The sequence below is a fragment of the Opisthocomus hoazin genome, chromosome Z (genome assembly GCF_030867145.1).
Source record: "Opisthocomus hoazin isolate bOpiHoa1 chromosome Z, bOpiHoa1.hap1, whole genome shotgun sequence".
In the NCBI taxonomy this organism is placed as follows: Eukaryota; Metazoa; Chordata; class Aves; order Opisthocomiformes; family Opisthocomidae; genus Opisthocomus; species Opisthocomus hoazin.
In genome coordinates this window covers 57,988,022-58,003,222 of record NC_134454.1, presented here as the reverse complement: position 1 = coordinate 58,003,222, position 15,201 = coordinate 57,988,022, and the positions used below count along the sequence as shown (strand labels likewise).

Genomic DNA, 15,201 nt, shown 5'->3' with positions numbered 1-15,201 from the left:
TTAGAGGTCTGTGTCTCATTGTCATGCAGCTCTTGAAAAAGTTACATTCTGACTTTCCAATTGCAAATAAACTAATTTTTTTAAAGATAGTTCGATCTTTCCATGTTTGATTTCCTAATGGAGTTGTTGCAGAGCAGAGATCAGCTTGTGCAGGATTGTTAATGAAGTGATGTGGTAGCATGTTATATATATTTTCTCAGGAAAGGAGCACTGAGTGCTAAAACACTTAGGCAGTGTAGAGGAGAAGGATGTAACAGGGGCCGATGGCTGGAAGCTGAATCAAGCAAATGCTGATGAGAAATGAGGCCCATTGTGTGAGATGAGAATGATTAATCTCTGGAGCAAGGGACTAATAATAACGTCTTCACCATCACTTGCTGTCTTCAGATCAGAATGAGATGCCTTTCTGAGGGTGATGCTTTAGTTGTGTATGGGTTATTAATTGCTGTATAGAGGCAAGTGGATGCTGGTCAGTGGTGCTTGGTGGAGAGTGAGCTTAGTTGCAGGTTTCTGGTCTCTGGCACTGTGACCGTACAGTCTGTGCCTTCACTCCCTTTACTGCAGCTGAATTTCAAACTAGAGCCTTCATGCTGAATCCCCTTTTCTTCAATTTTCTTCCTCCACCCCTTCCCCACCCTGCTTATTTCTAGGAGTTTTGTGGGCTGGATATGTTGTCTCTGCTACGTTCTTCAACCTCTAACTGACTTCAGGTTTCCTGAGGGGTGATTTTTTTTTTTCCTTAGGATTTTGTTTGGCCCTCATCTCCTTTCTCTTCTTCGGCTTCTCCTGCGGCTGCAGGAAGAGGGGAGGGGACCAAGAAGCCATCTGACCGCTCAGTGCCAACTCGGGTGTGCAGCAGCAGCAAGGGGAAGGGTGCTCTTGAGAAGCACTGCTTTCTGAGCAGTGTCCCGTTGGTCCTACGCAGTGCTTGCCTGCCTGCTGTGGCAAGGAGGAAGGGTGTTTCCTTCTGAAAACTCTGCCACAGTGCAGAGCTCAGACGTAGCTGTGTAGGGGCAGTGTCCACCTACCTCTGAGAGCACAAAGACTGGATCTCTCTGTCCTGCTTTCTGCATTGCTGCTGTTCCTTTCTGATCCAGTCCAGGGCTGTCGTCAGGGTTGTTTTATTACTCTCTCACACAGCAGGTATGTGCAGGCACTGTGCTGAGTTGCATTGTCCTTTGAAAAGGAGAGTACAAAGGAGGTTTAACACAGGACTAATGTAGCTCTCCTGTTGCCTAGTCAAAGTGTAAAAATGGATCTGAGTTAAATGGGTTTTCGTTTGTTTTCTTTGCAGCTCCCCGGGGAAAGCGAGGCTGGAAAACCTTTTATGCTGTGCTGAAGGGAACAGTCCTGTACTTGCAGAAGGTAGGGGAAATCACTGTCGTTTGGAAACTAATTAAAGAGGGATAAAGCAGCAGGCATCCTCTCTGCTCTCACAGGCCACCTCCAGGCTCCTTTCCCTCTGACACGTAATGTACCTGCTCTCTCTGCCCCCCACCCTGTTTACACACACTTTCAGGTCTGCATCCTTTCATTGACACCCTCCCCCTTTTCACACTTTCAAGTTCAGTTCCATTGTCCCCATCCACATGTGCATCCTATCTGTTCTGGTTTATACCATTCTTGTCATGGCTGAAAAAATAGCCAGCTTCCCCAGCAAAGACAGCATCATCTGTAGGTGTCTTGCACACATTCTTCTAGCCTGCTTGTAACATTGTGTTTCATATATCTGGCTTCCTCTCTGATAAGGCTGTCCTCCTTTTCCATCTTTTCATGGTATACTTTTCTGCAATGCCTGCAAGACCAGCTGCAAAACAACTTGCTTGGCCTTGGCAGGAATCTGTAGCTTCTGCTCCATAGCAAAACTGAAGGATAAAAGGGTACTTTTTTCCTCAAAGCAAGATGAGATGCGGGTTTCTAACAAATTTTGCTCCCTGACAGCAAGAAGTCTAAAAAAAAAAAAAAATGCCAGCTGAAACTCTTCATGTCTTTTGGTGGAAGCTTAAATATATTATAGTACAGTTTTAACTATTCTGTTGGAAAGTGAAATGCAACATGTCAGTGACAACTGTCAAAATCAAATAAATGTTAGCAGCTAAGTAGCTTGTTAAGGATTTTTGCCCCCCAGCATAGGTGAAATGTTCATGAAATTGGTAGTGTTTTTCCAGACTGCCCTGTATTATAGAAGTGTGCTCCTTTGAAAGCCTTTTGACATGTCCACTCTGTTTTGCAACTATCAGAAGTGCAAGTTCAAGTGCATACTCTGTTTCCTCCTCCCCTGCTGTGGCTTTCTGAAGCTGTTGGTGTCACTGCAGCCAGCCTGGATAGTCTCTGAGAAGAGTGAGTGGCTTGGATCAAATTCTTACAGCATGAGGTTTACAAGGTGGATCCTCTGGGTGCAGTACCTTTTGGAGACGGATGAAATCCTGAAACAGACAGAACAATCTGTAGCCAGGAGGGAAGATTTGGGATGAAAGTTGGATGCGATATGCTCAAAACCAGTGCAAGAGACTAGAACCAAGTCTGCTGAATTGCAGCTGAACCTTCCCTCTGGTCCTCTTGCTGGCAGCAGCTTCAGATTTTAGTAAAGTGGCTTTCATGGCAGTTTTGTACTTGCCCTTTCCTAGGTGAAATGGAATCACCTGCTTCGATTTCTGAAAAGAAGTCATCTGAAAAGACTGTGTGGTGCCTTAAGAAGTAAGAAGGCTCTTTGTCCATAACACATTAATTAATTTCTTATTTCATCTTTGAGGAGGGATTAGTAAGCTTTCAAGGGGAAGAAATGGAGATGCTGTCTATTTTGGAATCTTAATTAAATACTTTTGAGTATCACTGCTGTATTAGTTTAAAACACTTTCTGTTTGATAAAATACAGAGATGCTGATATAGCATGCAAATTTTCTACAGAATGTTGCTCTTCCCACTCTCACCTTCTATCCTATGGGGAGTGAGAGAGTCATTTCACATCTGACTGCATCTTTGCAGAATGAAACGAGTTCTTGTTCTTATTTGTTTGCTATTTGTGTGTCTTGTGCTTGTCACAGCACTTGAGTTCATTGATTACAGGGTGGTTACTCTGCAAAGCTGCACTCTCCCAACTTCCTTCTGAGGACAGTTGCACTGAAGACATCTTACTGGAGCACAGTGACAAGCAAGGCTTTTTCTTTAGTGCTGTAGAAGGTTGACAGAGGGGCCTGATGGGAAGTGACTCATTCCAGAGTGACAGAGCTGCTGTGAGCCACCCCAGGGTGCCTCTGGCCCCTGCTCAGCCACGGTGCCTCATGCTGCAGCTGTGAAATATCCTCTAATTTCTCCTCAGCTCCAGAAAGTCCAGCAGGTCTTTGCTTCAGCCCTGAAATAGACTTTGGTCTGTTAGGGATGTGGTATCACGGAAGGTGAGGGTGCCAGGGTTTTAAAATACACAGCTAGACCAAGCTGTTACAGTAAAAGTTGCTGAGCTGTTGTTTGCTTTTGCAGTATATCAGGAGACTGAAATTATGCAAATTTCAGAAGGTTCATTTTAGAACAGTTTGATTTCTTCATAGAAGTGCATAGCTTTGGCAGTAGTCATGGGCAAAAGATATCCTTGTCTCTGTTTGCCTTCTCTCCTGATTATGGAGTAGTATAGGGCAAAGTGCATTCACATATGCACACATTTTCCCTCTTTCTCTCATTACCTGTGTGTTGTATATATATCTGCAGAGGTAACATCTGTGATGATGGCTTCATTGCATTCAGTGCTATTCAAGCAAGGGAGAGAGAAATCTCACTGTTTTAGGTGCTGTGTACACACAAACACATGTATAAAACTCTGCACTATTGCTTTCTGTGTTTATCTGTAACTCAGCTGTTCCCTCAAGACACTACTCTAATATAAATATTAATTGTTTGTAGCAGCTGTGATTCCCCCAGTGGGCAGTGTGATCTCAGTTCTGCTGTCATTCTGTTTGCATACCAGTCCAGTTCTCCTTGTTTTGCTGTCAAAGTACATGTAGGAGAGTGGTTTGCAAATGGTGGTCACTTGAGATTTACTGGGGAGTTTTATCTGGGCAGTCGTGTCTCCATGCCCAAATTTTGTGGTTTTTTTTCCACTGGAACTGTTCAAGTGCTAATTCCTGTGCTACATGTTGTTTTATTTTTAAATGAGTGATTTGAGAGAGATGGTTTCTGAGTTGGTGAGCATAGAGGCCACTGGAGAGGCTCAGTGGAAGTATTCACAATTAGCTAACTAAACATGCCTGCACAATATTATGTAAAATGAGAGGTTTGACATGTTTGGGATGTTGGCCCTGTCTCTGGGCATCCTTGGGCCAAGGTTAATTTCCTGCCCTTTTTTCATAGCAAGAGGAAATTGCAAAGTAGGAGCTAGACAGAATGTCTGTTCACTAGACTGACATGAGATGTGATGTGCGTACAGAAGAGAGGTTTGTAAGGAGAGGACATAAGGTTGACCTCGCTTCCTTGCTGGAAATAGCTTCTGGGCAAGCAATACAGGACATGGACCTTCGTGTTTTGTTTGGACACTTCTGTGAAGTTTGCAACATCTTCACTCTTTGATGTGGCACTTTATAATCTTGCAGGCTTTTAGGTATTTTTAGACAACTTTTCTCAAATGTATTTCCTCTATTATAATATAAAAAGCAGAGAGGAAGGCCAGAATGATAGAAAGTATTCAGTGATGAGGCTTTCTGAAAGAGAATTTTGCAGCCGTCACATGCAATGGAGTGGAGATACCCACCCATGGTACATTGACTGTTAAGAAGCCAAATGCCATTCTCTGGTCTATCAAAAACCGATTTAGAAACATGCTGACTCCTGGTCAGCAGGATGTGGGAAAGTCATTCTCCAGGAGTCCAAGAGATGAATTCAGCATGCCGTTGCGTTGTGTGCAGCACTCACATCAGCCTTCAGTTGATAGAGAAGTCACAGTTCCTTTCTGGCTCCTCATATATTTCTTGCCACTGTCTTGGTCTAACTTTAGTGAGCTGCGTTCCATTTCAGCTCTACCTCCGTGCTGACACCAGCACATCAGAGCATGTGCTGTCTTTGATGGCATAGGAGATATGGATGTTCCTGCTCCCCTAGCATTCCATGCCAGCTGAAAAGAGTTGGAGGCCTTAGAGAAGGAATTTTGACAGCACATTCACATCCTTCCAGCTTTCTCTGAGGCTGGCCAACTACATGCAGATATCTCTGGTATGCTGATCAGTGCCTTTGGAGAAGCTGGCAGAGCCCCAGCTGTCAAGGTAGATTGCAGCCAGTTGATCCGGTGGGATTAGCAAGGATTATCGTGAACGCTCTCTGTCCATAAGGAGGGGTTCTCAGACAGGACTGCTTTTGGGACTGCCCAAATGTGGAGTTCTTCTGGCACAGGCTTAGGCACCAGAGTGGGCTGTGGATGTTGGATGCATCTCACCGAGGAAGCTGGGAGGCAACAGGCAAGGCGATAGCTGACACTGTCTCTAAGCATTAAGTTCAGGAAAGACAGATTATCATGTTTCTATGGCCTGTCTAAGTTCATTTCCTGGCCCTGAAGTATTCCTAGTCTCTCTGGAGGGTGGAGCCAGTCATTTGCCCCAGAGCTACCACCAAATAAATCAGCTTTTGAACCTGTGAAGGAAGAGGCTTGACCCTGGGGCTTGCTTCCTCCATCTTCAAGAGAGGACTGGCTCCTCCAGTTCTTCTCTTTCAGCTAGAGGCTTTCCCAAATCTTCTTCCTTGAAGAAGGTTTAGAGAGTGCCCTAAGTGGGAGTCAGCAAAGTCCGTCATGATGTGGAGGTCCCTACAAAGCTTGCTGGGACTCAAGCTATCAGAGGGGAAGGACATTTGGCTTCGCTCATTAGCAGACCTTGAAAACCCCTTATGTCACAGATGTTTAGGTTGAAGGCTACCCTTTAGTTATCTGTACAGCAGTGCTCTGCCCTGCTGCTAGACCTGCCAGATCTGTGGTGCATTGTGCGCTGGTCTGGCCCCAAGTGGAGGTGGTGCTGCAACAGTATTGCTGGTTAGCTGCATCTCCTCCAGTGAGCAATAAGTTCTGGGCCTGCACTAGCTGGACCTCTGTGAGGAAGGATGAGACATGGCAGAGGAGCAGCACACTTTGTCACCACAGCTGGTGACTCCCCATCCATTGAAACTCATCCTGAAGAGCCCAAACCAAACCCCGCGTGGACAGAGCACAGATGCTCTCGGCAGCAGTGTACTTGCCTCTGACTGCAACCCTGGTCTGCGTGCTGCTAGATAAGCCCTGTAAACGAATTCATGCACGTTAACCAGGCCTTCTCTGGGGTGGGTGCCCTCTGAGTGTTTAACCTAGTGCTGTCCCTGCACTGGCTCTGTGTCCTGCACTCTGTTGCCTGCTAAACTCTATCTTGTAACTCTTGTGTTTGAGTGGAGGGATCAATAGTTATCATGCCTGCAGGGAATTATTCCTCTGTTTTGCAGCCATCACACCCCCTCCCTTGGTGGGTGTTTCAGATGATACTGATTTCTCTGATGTACTGTGGGGGAGAAATGAATTCAGTTGCAGAATGCTTTGGCTTCTCCTTCAGAAACTGCTTGTGCAGCGTTGCTGGCAAGTGACTGTTCCTTGAAGAAGCTCCTGGCTTTCCCAAGCCATTTATAGTCAGGTGGGCTTTAAACTGATGTTGTGGCTACACCATGATTGTGCCCTCATCCAGCTTCTGTAACTCAGGGCATCAAAGACTGCTCCTGGGCAGACGCTTGCAACACAGCGGAGTTTGACTTCCTGCTTTTGTCATTTGGTGTTAGGAGTGGTGCTGTTTTTGTGTCAAAAACCTGGATGCTGCTGTGGTTGCCGTTTGCAGACCCTGAGCAGAAAGATTTAAAGGAGGTTGCTGTATTTGCTTTGTGGAGGCTGGTAAGGGGGCTTCTCCGCTGTGTGAGGGCCTGCCTAGGAGGACAGACAAAGGTAGTTGTTCGAGAAAAATAAAAATCGAGCATTGGAGGCTGAGAACCCAAGCAGGAACCAGTAGCTGAGCAGTGGATGTGGGGAGCTGGCCATGAAGGATTCCAGAAATGAAGACAAATAGTCCACAGCTGTTGTGATGGTCAAATACTCCCTGTTTACCCCTCTTGCTGTCAAGCAGGTAGTGGAACTACTTACCTTCCTTGCAAAGAGATCAAAAAAGGAAAGAAAGAAAAAGGAAAAGATATTATAGGTAGTGGAAACTGTGAGTGCTGAAGTCAGGCTGCATCTAGTTCACCTACTTTAATACTATTCATGACTATGAAACAAGGTTTTTTCCTAGGTTAAGGAAAAAGGAGTACCACATGGAGAAATAAGATACCATCTTCCCCTTGTTAACTCCTGCAGGATGAATATAAGCCAGAAAAGGCTTTGTCGGAGGAAGATCTGAAGAATGCAGTTAGTGTGCATCATGCACTGGCATCCAAGGCAACAGACTATGAGAAGAAACCCAATGTCCTCAAGCTTAAAACAGCAGATTGGAGGGTCCTGCTTTTCCAAGCCCAGTAAGTGCTCTCTTCTGATTTGTGCCAGTAGTTGAGGAAAGAAGGCAGTGCTGAAGGAGGGGTAAATTCATGCCTGGACAAGTTAAAGTAGAGGCTTAAGAGGTTCAATCAGTTTATTTGATCAGAAATAAGATTAAATAGTGATTTGATTAGAGTGCACAAGTAGTTCATGAGAAAGAAACATCATGTTTTAAGAGGCGTTTTAATCTAGCTGAGAAAGGCATAACAAGATGCAGCAGCTGGAAGCTGAAGCTGCAGGAAATTCAATTTGGAAACAAGGCACAAACTTTTAACAGTCAGGGTGATTAATCATTGAAACAAATGACCGAGGGCAGTCTTGGATTGTCTGTCTCCTGATGTCATTGGGTCTTAGCCAGATGTCTTTCTAGAAGATATTCTTCAGTCAGAAACAAAGTTACTACCTAATACAAGAATAATTTGATTAAGTTCTTCAGGCTGTGATATCCAGACAGAACAGATGACCTGCCTTTGCTTTCGACATTGAAAACCTATGCATCAGGCTTGGGCGTGAGCCCTTTTCTACTGAGATCCATATGAAAACTCCTAGAGATCTGTGGTGTCCAGCACAGCTGAGACCTTAGGACACTTGTCTGAATCAGGGCATTGGTTGGCTCTGTTGCCTGTGCCACTTGGATTGGATTAGGAAAACGTACGTGCCAGGGTGAGTTATGGACTTACTTATGAGCCAACCTATGACTGAGATACCTGACACTAACTGCTTGCAAAGATAGACCAGGAGACTGAGCGGACTCTGAGACTTGTCTGGTTGTGCTTATTCTCAGTTTTAAAGTGCCATTGAAGGGGTGAAGGGAGGTAGAGGAGGCTGAGTCAACAAGTGCTTAATATGTGTTTCTTCCCCAGGAGCCAAGAAGAAATGCAGACCTGGATCAACAAGATTAACTGTGTGGCTGCTGTCTTCTCTGCACCACCATTTCCAGCGGCAATTGGCTCTCAGAAGAAGTTCAGTCGCCCACTCCTGCCAGCCACCACAACGAAGCTATCTCAGGTGGGCTGTTTTTATATAGAGGGTAGGCAATGGAGATTTCTCTGGCTGGCTGGGGACTGGACAGTGGTCCTTGGCCTTGTTTTGTGGCTGTTGCCCCTAGCATTCCTAGGAGGAGGAGGCTTGCACAGAGCGGTGCTAGCAGGGTAAATCTCTGCTTGTTTCCTGGTGCAGGATATGATGTGGGGGGAGAGAAGGAGCAGACTTGAATATAGTTGTTTTATACTTCTGAAGAAAAGAAATAATCACAAGTGTTCCTAGTATCAGACAGAGAATTTTCATCCCGTGGTTATGGCTCTGCAGAGGACATTTCAAATACTGTCTAACTGGCGTTTTTTTTGAATTTGAGTGTTTATTACCGCTCAGTTCAGAAGAAATGGACATGCTCTTGATCTTTGGCTTTATTGAGGTGATAAAAGGTGAAAGCTGACACATCAGGCAAGCATCAGTTACATTTCTCCCACAATACTTTTCCAGATTCCAACCCTTATCAGCTCAGGGATTTCCTGTGTAATGTACATTTATGAACTGTCTCTCACACAAACGTCTTTGGTCTCCCTGTGTGACCACATAAGCTTTCGGCTGCCATAACATCTTGTGGCAGGGAGGGTCGCCGCTCTACTGATTCTTGCACGAAGAAGACGCCTCCTTCTGCTTGTTTAGGACTGTCTGTGTCTAATGCTTGTGCCCATAGCTCTGTGTACCGTGAGAGCTGTGATGCATGCCTACAATTCGTCCTGCACTGAGAGGAACACGATACTCATTGCGTTAATCAGGTTGACTGAGTGGCAGAGGTGATAGATCCCAATCCTAGGTGTATAATTTATCAGTAACCTCCTGTAGCTTTTAAAGTCATCTATCCAAGCGGCATTACTTCTTAAATGCATTTTTTTGCCATCTTCATAGCTTAGCAACACTTCTTAGAAACCGTTACCTCATAATCTGCATTTCTCTAAGGAGGTGGGTTTTTTGTTGCCCTTGCCTTTTCCCTCTTCATGGTAGTAGCCCTTCTTCTTATGATGTGGTGACCGACTTTCCATCTTCTGTTCTGAGTTAAAGTTTAAAACATGTTTTATATAGAATAATTCGAACTTGTCTCATTCGTGTGGTTTTATCTTTTACTCATACATACCTTTTTAAGAATACTGTATAAGGCTTCAATAGTTTACCCCCAGTCACCAAAAAAAGCTTTTTTACTCATCGGTGTTCTGTGTGATTGTTCCATTTAGCACGTTGTTTCCTAGTCGCATTGTTTCCATTTAATCTGGAAAGGGAAAAAATAGAACACAGCCCTGTGGTTTGTGTCTCAAAGAAGGGGAGACACGAAAAGTGGAATAAGATAAACTGTTTTAGCTAAAGGCAGAAGAATGTTAAGTGTTCAAAGCAGATAAATTCAAAGACAAGTGGAAACATGTCTGCTTTTATCTGTCAGTGTGGAAAAGCTGCCAGCAGGCTGCTTCTCATTCGGCAGACAAAAAAAATATGAATTGTCAAATGCCTGCAATTGCTGTTGAGGATTTTGTGGGCTACATCATGATGGACAGTACTTCTTCAAAGGGCCTTTTCCTGGTCAGGCAGAAGTTGGAATGCAGTGAGAACCTAACATGGTTGAGGGGAAGAGGTTGGACATGACAGGTTGTACAAGATCATTTTACGAAGTTTGGTTTCAGAAGCCCTTCAGTGTCTGATCTTGGTTAGTCCAGCCAAAGAGGGATGTGACAAAGCTATACACAAATGAACAACCAGTCTAGAAAAGATCTTCTAGGGTTTTTTTTTCCCCTTTTTTCTGGGAGTGTATATGCACACATAAAAGCTCCATAGGGCTGCTGCCCTGGAAATTATAAGTGCCAAATTAATAGCTGCTCAAAGACCTCTTGTCATCAGGCTGTAGAACTCACTGCAACAGGATGTCGCTGGGGCCAGGGATTCAGCACAACATAAAGAGTGATTGGGCACTGTTAGAGAGAGCAAGCGGATCCAGTGTAGTTACTAAGAGCAACAAGAATTTTTGGCAGCCAGTAGCGAGTGGTTTGAGCCCTACCATATATAGGTGGAGGCAGATTATCCCACACGTTTCCTTCTGCAGTTTTCTTGCAGAAGGGTTGAAACACAAGATTATCGTCCTCTGTAGAATTTTTCCCCCTTCTGCTCCTTGCCACAGCTCTAGCTCAGCGAGAGGCTCAGTCCCTGGTGTGACTCGCAGTGCGGTGCAGGCATGTTCAAGCTAGGCTTGAAGTGCAAGCTGCACAGCCACACCGCTGGGGAAAACCTACCGGCAGCTACCTGCTTCTCTGAGGCTGGGTGTGTATGTGGGGTCTGAGCTGGATACTGCCGGCTGTTACGACTCTAAGTCACTGAGATTTGTGGGATCCTGTGTATATTTTGGATTTACCTAATTCAAACATAATTTCAGATCCAAACCTAGAATGGCCAGAAGGCCATGCTGCAGGAGCTGGAAACCTTCTGAGCTGAGGGAAGGTTAGCTGACAGATGGACTGGAGGAAGTGAGTGGGCCTGGGATTACGATAAAGGAAGTTGTCTAGAAAGGGGGAGTAGCAGTTCCTCACTCTCTCCAACTGCACAGTGGGATAAAAGCTGGTAACAGCTTAGTAAAATGAAATACCTTTTGCAGATTGGACAGCCCTTCCGCTTCTGGGTGCATTGTATTGTTCTGAACAAATGGAAACTGCAGGCCGAAGAGCGTTCGATAGTGCAGAAATGAAAGGAAGGGCCCTGACTCCCATGTCCTTTCTGTCCTGGAAGGAACTACTTTTACATTGCAAAGACCTGAGACAGGATCTTTGCCTGTCTCTTTCTGCCCTTGGTCTGACTGCATACAACAGCCTTAATTAATTTGCCAAAAAATGTATTAGAGCAGAAGTGTCATGTTGTCAGTAACGCTCTGCAGCAAGCTGCTTCCGTTGCTCGCAGCAAGGCGAGGGATGACAGGTTTGCTATCCTTCCCCATGGCATCTGCTAGCTGCTGAGTTTTTCTGCAAACTTGGCCACTTTGCTTGGGTGCATTTGAGAGAGCTGCTGAGGACAGAGCTCTGGGGTTATAGACCTTATCAATCTAATTAAAATTAGTTAAAGGAAAGAAAGAGAGCAAGAAAAAGAAACTACTTGTTATTGTTGCACAGGGATCTCTATTTTCCTTTGATTATCGAATATTTTAGATTTTGTCACTTAAGTGCCTAATGTGTTTCTGAAGGATGAACAGCTGAAGTCCCATGAAGCTAAGCTGAAGCAGGTCTCCACTGAGCTTGCTGAACATCGCTCGTATCCTCCTGACAAGAAGCTCAAAGGCAAGGAAGTAGATGATTACAAACTGAAGGACCACTATCTGGAGTTTGAGGTGTGTATGGGAAACTTTATTACTTTGAATTTTGGGGTGTGGATGGGGCCGCTGGTCTTATGTTTGAGGTACAGTCTGAAAGTTGTGCGTTTTTTACCTTACTTCGCCAAGGAGTGTGTTCTTGTTAGACAGATATGTCACGGCAATCTCAGAAGCTGGGATGTGGTTGCTCTTTCTGATAAGGACTTCCTGTGACTTTAGCCATGAATTTAGCTCCTCGTATGTAAAATGGAGGATCAAAATGTGACCCTCTGTCCCTGCTTTGAAGAGATGATGACGTCTTCAGGCAGGAACTGTCTTGTGTTGCAAGACTATGTGTTGCCTAGTGTGTTGTCATTATGGAATGACTGTATTCTGCAGTAATGGAGATCGTGATAATTGTCTTCCATTGGTATGTTCTGAAGGAACTGCTCTTCTAACATTATTGTCATAGGCATGCCTCAGAGCCATCTGTGTTGTGTACCAGTGAGCTAGATGTCAGGACGAGCAGGAAAAGGGTAGAATGAAAGATCACAGGAGTGAGCGATGCAACTTAGGCAGCTGCATTAGGAGATTGTTCTGAGTGTCTGACAGCAGCTTTTATCCATCATGTGTCTGCCATATTGTAGGGCTCTGAGTGAGGGCACTGGCAACAGAGCAGATGCCTGTTATTTTTCATGGCTGCATCTGTTACCTTTTTCCCCCCAGAACCGCAAATCAATGTTGCCTTGGGTCTGAAAGGATCCTACTCTAGACAGTCATTGCCTGGCAAGGAAAATCCATAGTCTGAAGAAGAGAAAGAGGAAGTAAGACAAAAGTCAGAGAGACCACCACAGCAGATGCTGGAGGCAACACAAGCCTCCAGAACTGAAGTAATGCTTCTGGCATGTGTTACATGAGTTTCTTTTGGAGGAGCTCTTTTTACTGCTGGGCATAACTGGTTGTGTACTTTTGCAGAAGATTGTAACTGCTGTGTTGGTTTTGACTGCGTTGTAGCTCTGGGCTGCAAAGCATATGGTGAGCTGGAGGTGTTTTGCATTGATTTTTGGCTACTATTTTGTATAGGGAACATAGTTAGCCAGTTTGTTCTTCCACATCCCACATACCTGAAATGATCTGACCAATAATCAAATGAGGAAGTGGTGGACAGAGCTGTCAAGCAAAGTGTACACAATGATGTAAACAGGAGAGACTACATAATCAATAAAACAGGGCTGAAGTGAGGTGATAGCTCACATGACTGGGGTGTTGCCGTGAATGGATACAGGCTTCTTAGAAAGAAGAGTCAGGGATGGCAAGGAGAGGGAGTCACCCTTTATGTGAGTGAGTAGCAGGCACACACAAAACTTTGCTGAAGGAAAACGTTGCTGAGCCAGCTGAGAGCTTGTGAGTCAGGATTAGTGGGCGTGCCAAGATGGGTGTCATTGTGGTGGCTGTCTGCTAGGCCTTTTTCAAAAAACTGGAAGAAACGTTGTGTTTGCAGGCCCTGATCTTCATGGGGAACTTCAGCCACCACTATATTTGCTGGAGGGACAACACAGCAGGGCACAAGCTATCCAGGATGTTTCTGGAATGCATTGACAACAACTTCCTAACACAAGTGACCAAGGAGCAGACAAGGAGAGGCACTTTGCTGGACCTGTCACTTATAAACTAGGAGACACTGGTTGGGGGGCATGAAGGTCAGGGGCAACCATGTCAGCGGTGCACGAGATGTTGGACTTTGTGATCCTGAAAGGAGAGTTCAAAGTAAAAGGTAGGACCACAACCCTGGACTTCAGGAGAACTGGCTTTGGCCTGTTCAGGCATCTGCCTGGAAGAATCCCATGAGATACAGTCTTGGGGGAAGAGAGCTTTGGGAGAGCTGGTAACTTTTTAAAGATCACCTTCTTTAAGCTCAGGAATGGTTCACCCTGACAAGCAAGAAACCAAGCAAAGGTGGCTAATGCCTTCATGGATGAACAAGTTGCTCTTGGCAAAACTCCACCATCAAAATGAAGCATGCAGGAGGTAGAAGCAGTGGCAGGTGACACAGGAGAAATAGAGATACTGTCCAAGCATGTAGGATGGCGTTTAGGAAAGTCAAAGCCCACGTGGAGTTGACTCTGGCAAAAGATATGAAGGGCAAGAAGAAAGATTTCTACAGGTATGTTGGCAGCAGGACAGCTATGGAAAATACGGGCCCCAACAGGGACCCATAATGGAGCAGGGGGCGTGGTCGCAAAGAATAGGGAAAGGCCAGAGTACTCAATGTCTTCTTTGTCTAAGGTCTCCTCTGGTAAGACCAGCCTTCAGCAGTCACATGAGCCCTGTGAGAAAATCTGGAGCGAGGAAGACTTGCCCGTGGTGAAGGATGGTGATAAAGTTAGGGACTATTTAAAATGGGCGTACGCAAGTCCGTGGGATCTGATGGGATGCACCCATGAGTGCTGAGGGAGCTGGATGATGACATTGCAAAGCCACCCTCAATTACCTGTGAAAGGTGATAGTGATCAGGGGAGGTCCCTGAGCACTGGAGGAAAGCAAATGTCATTCATGTCTTCAAGAAAGGCAAGGAGGAAGGTCCAGGTAAGTAAAGGCTGGTCACCTGTTTCTCCATCTGTGGGAAAGTGGTGGAGCAAACTCTCCTGGAAATCACTTCTGAACATGTTAAAGACAAGAAGGTGACTGTGAGTAATCAGCATGGCTTGATGAAGGGGGCATCATACCTGACCAACATGATAGCCTTTTACCATGAGATATCTGGTGTGATGGGTGAGGGGAGAGCAGTGGATGTTGTTTGTTCTTGACTTTAACAAGGATTTTGATATTGTCTCATCTGACATCCTCACAGACAAGCTGATAAAGTGTGGACTAGGAAATTTACACTAAGGTGGTTTGGAAACTGGCTGAACAATTGAGATCAAAGGGTTGTGATCAATGGCACAATGTCTATTTTGAACACAGCACTAGGGTGTACAGAGCAAGCCACACACTTTCACTCTGTAGGGAGTCGTGTACAGCTTAGGAGAGCAAAGAGTTTCTTGGCTTTGGGTCCTTGACACAAAGATTGTTTTCTATCACTTCTAGAAGCATGATGAGTTAGGATGAAATGTAGGCTGCAGTGTTAGATGATTGTAGAAAGATTGATGGAGAAAGAGGTTGTTGTGTGTTTTTTCTGTTTTCTGTTAATTTTGTCATGGCGGTCTTTAAAGAAATATTCCTCAGGTACCTCAGTACAAAGTAGAACCAGTACAGCCCAGGAAACAAAAGATGTCTTCTTCCCTAGTGAGAGCTTTGAACAGCAACTGAACTATGCAGTTCAGATATGTGATCGGCACTGCAGGAATGCCTGGCAAGTGGTGGCACT

The 15,201-nt window shown here is 45.1% G+C and overlaps 1 protein-coding gene across 4 annotated transcripts in view; it reads left to right on the top strand.

Moving 5' to 3' along the window:
- The window catches only part of PSD3 (pleckstrin and Sec7 domain containing 3), a 121,410-nt gene that overhangs the window by 85,169 nt on the left and 21,040 nt on the right, over positions 1-15,201 (top strand). For all 4 annotated transcript variants that reach the window (XM_075411692.1, XM_075411694.1, XM_075411693.1 and 1 more), the window contains 4 exons: positions 1,295-1,365; positions 7,337-7,494; positions 8,377-8,521; positions 11,730-11,873. In XM_075411692.1, the coding sequence (XP_075267807.1) occupies positions 1,295-1,365; positions 7,337-7,494; positions 8,377-8,521; positions 11,730-11,873 (518 nt within the window). The remainder of the gene's footprint in view (positions 1-1,294; positions 1,366-7,336; positions 7,495-8,376; positions 8,522-11,729; positions 11,874-15,201) is intronic.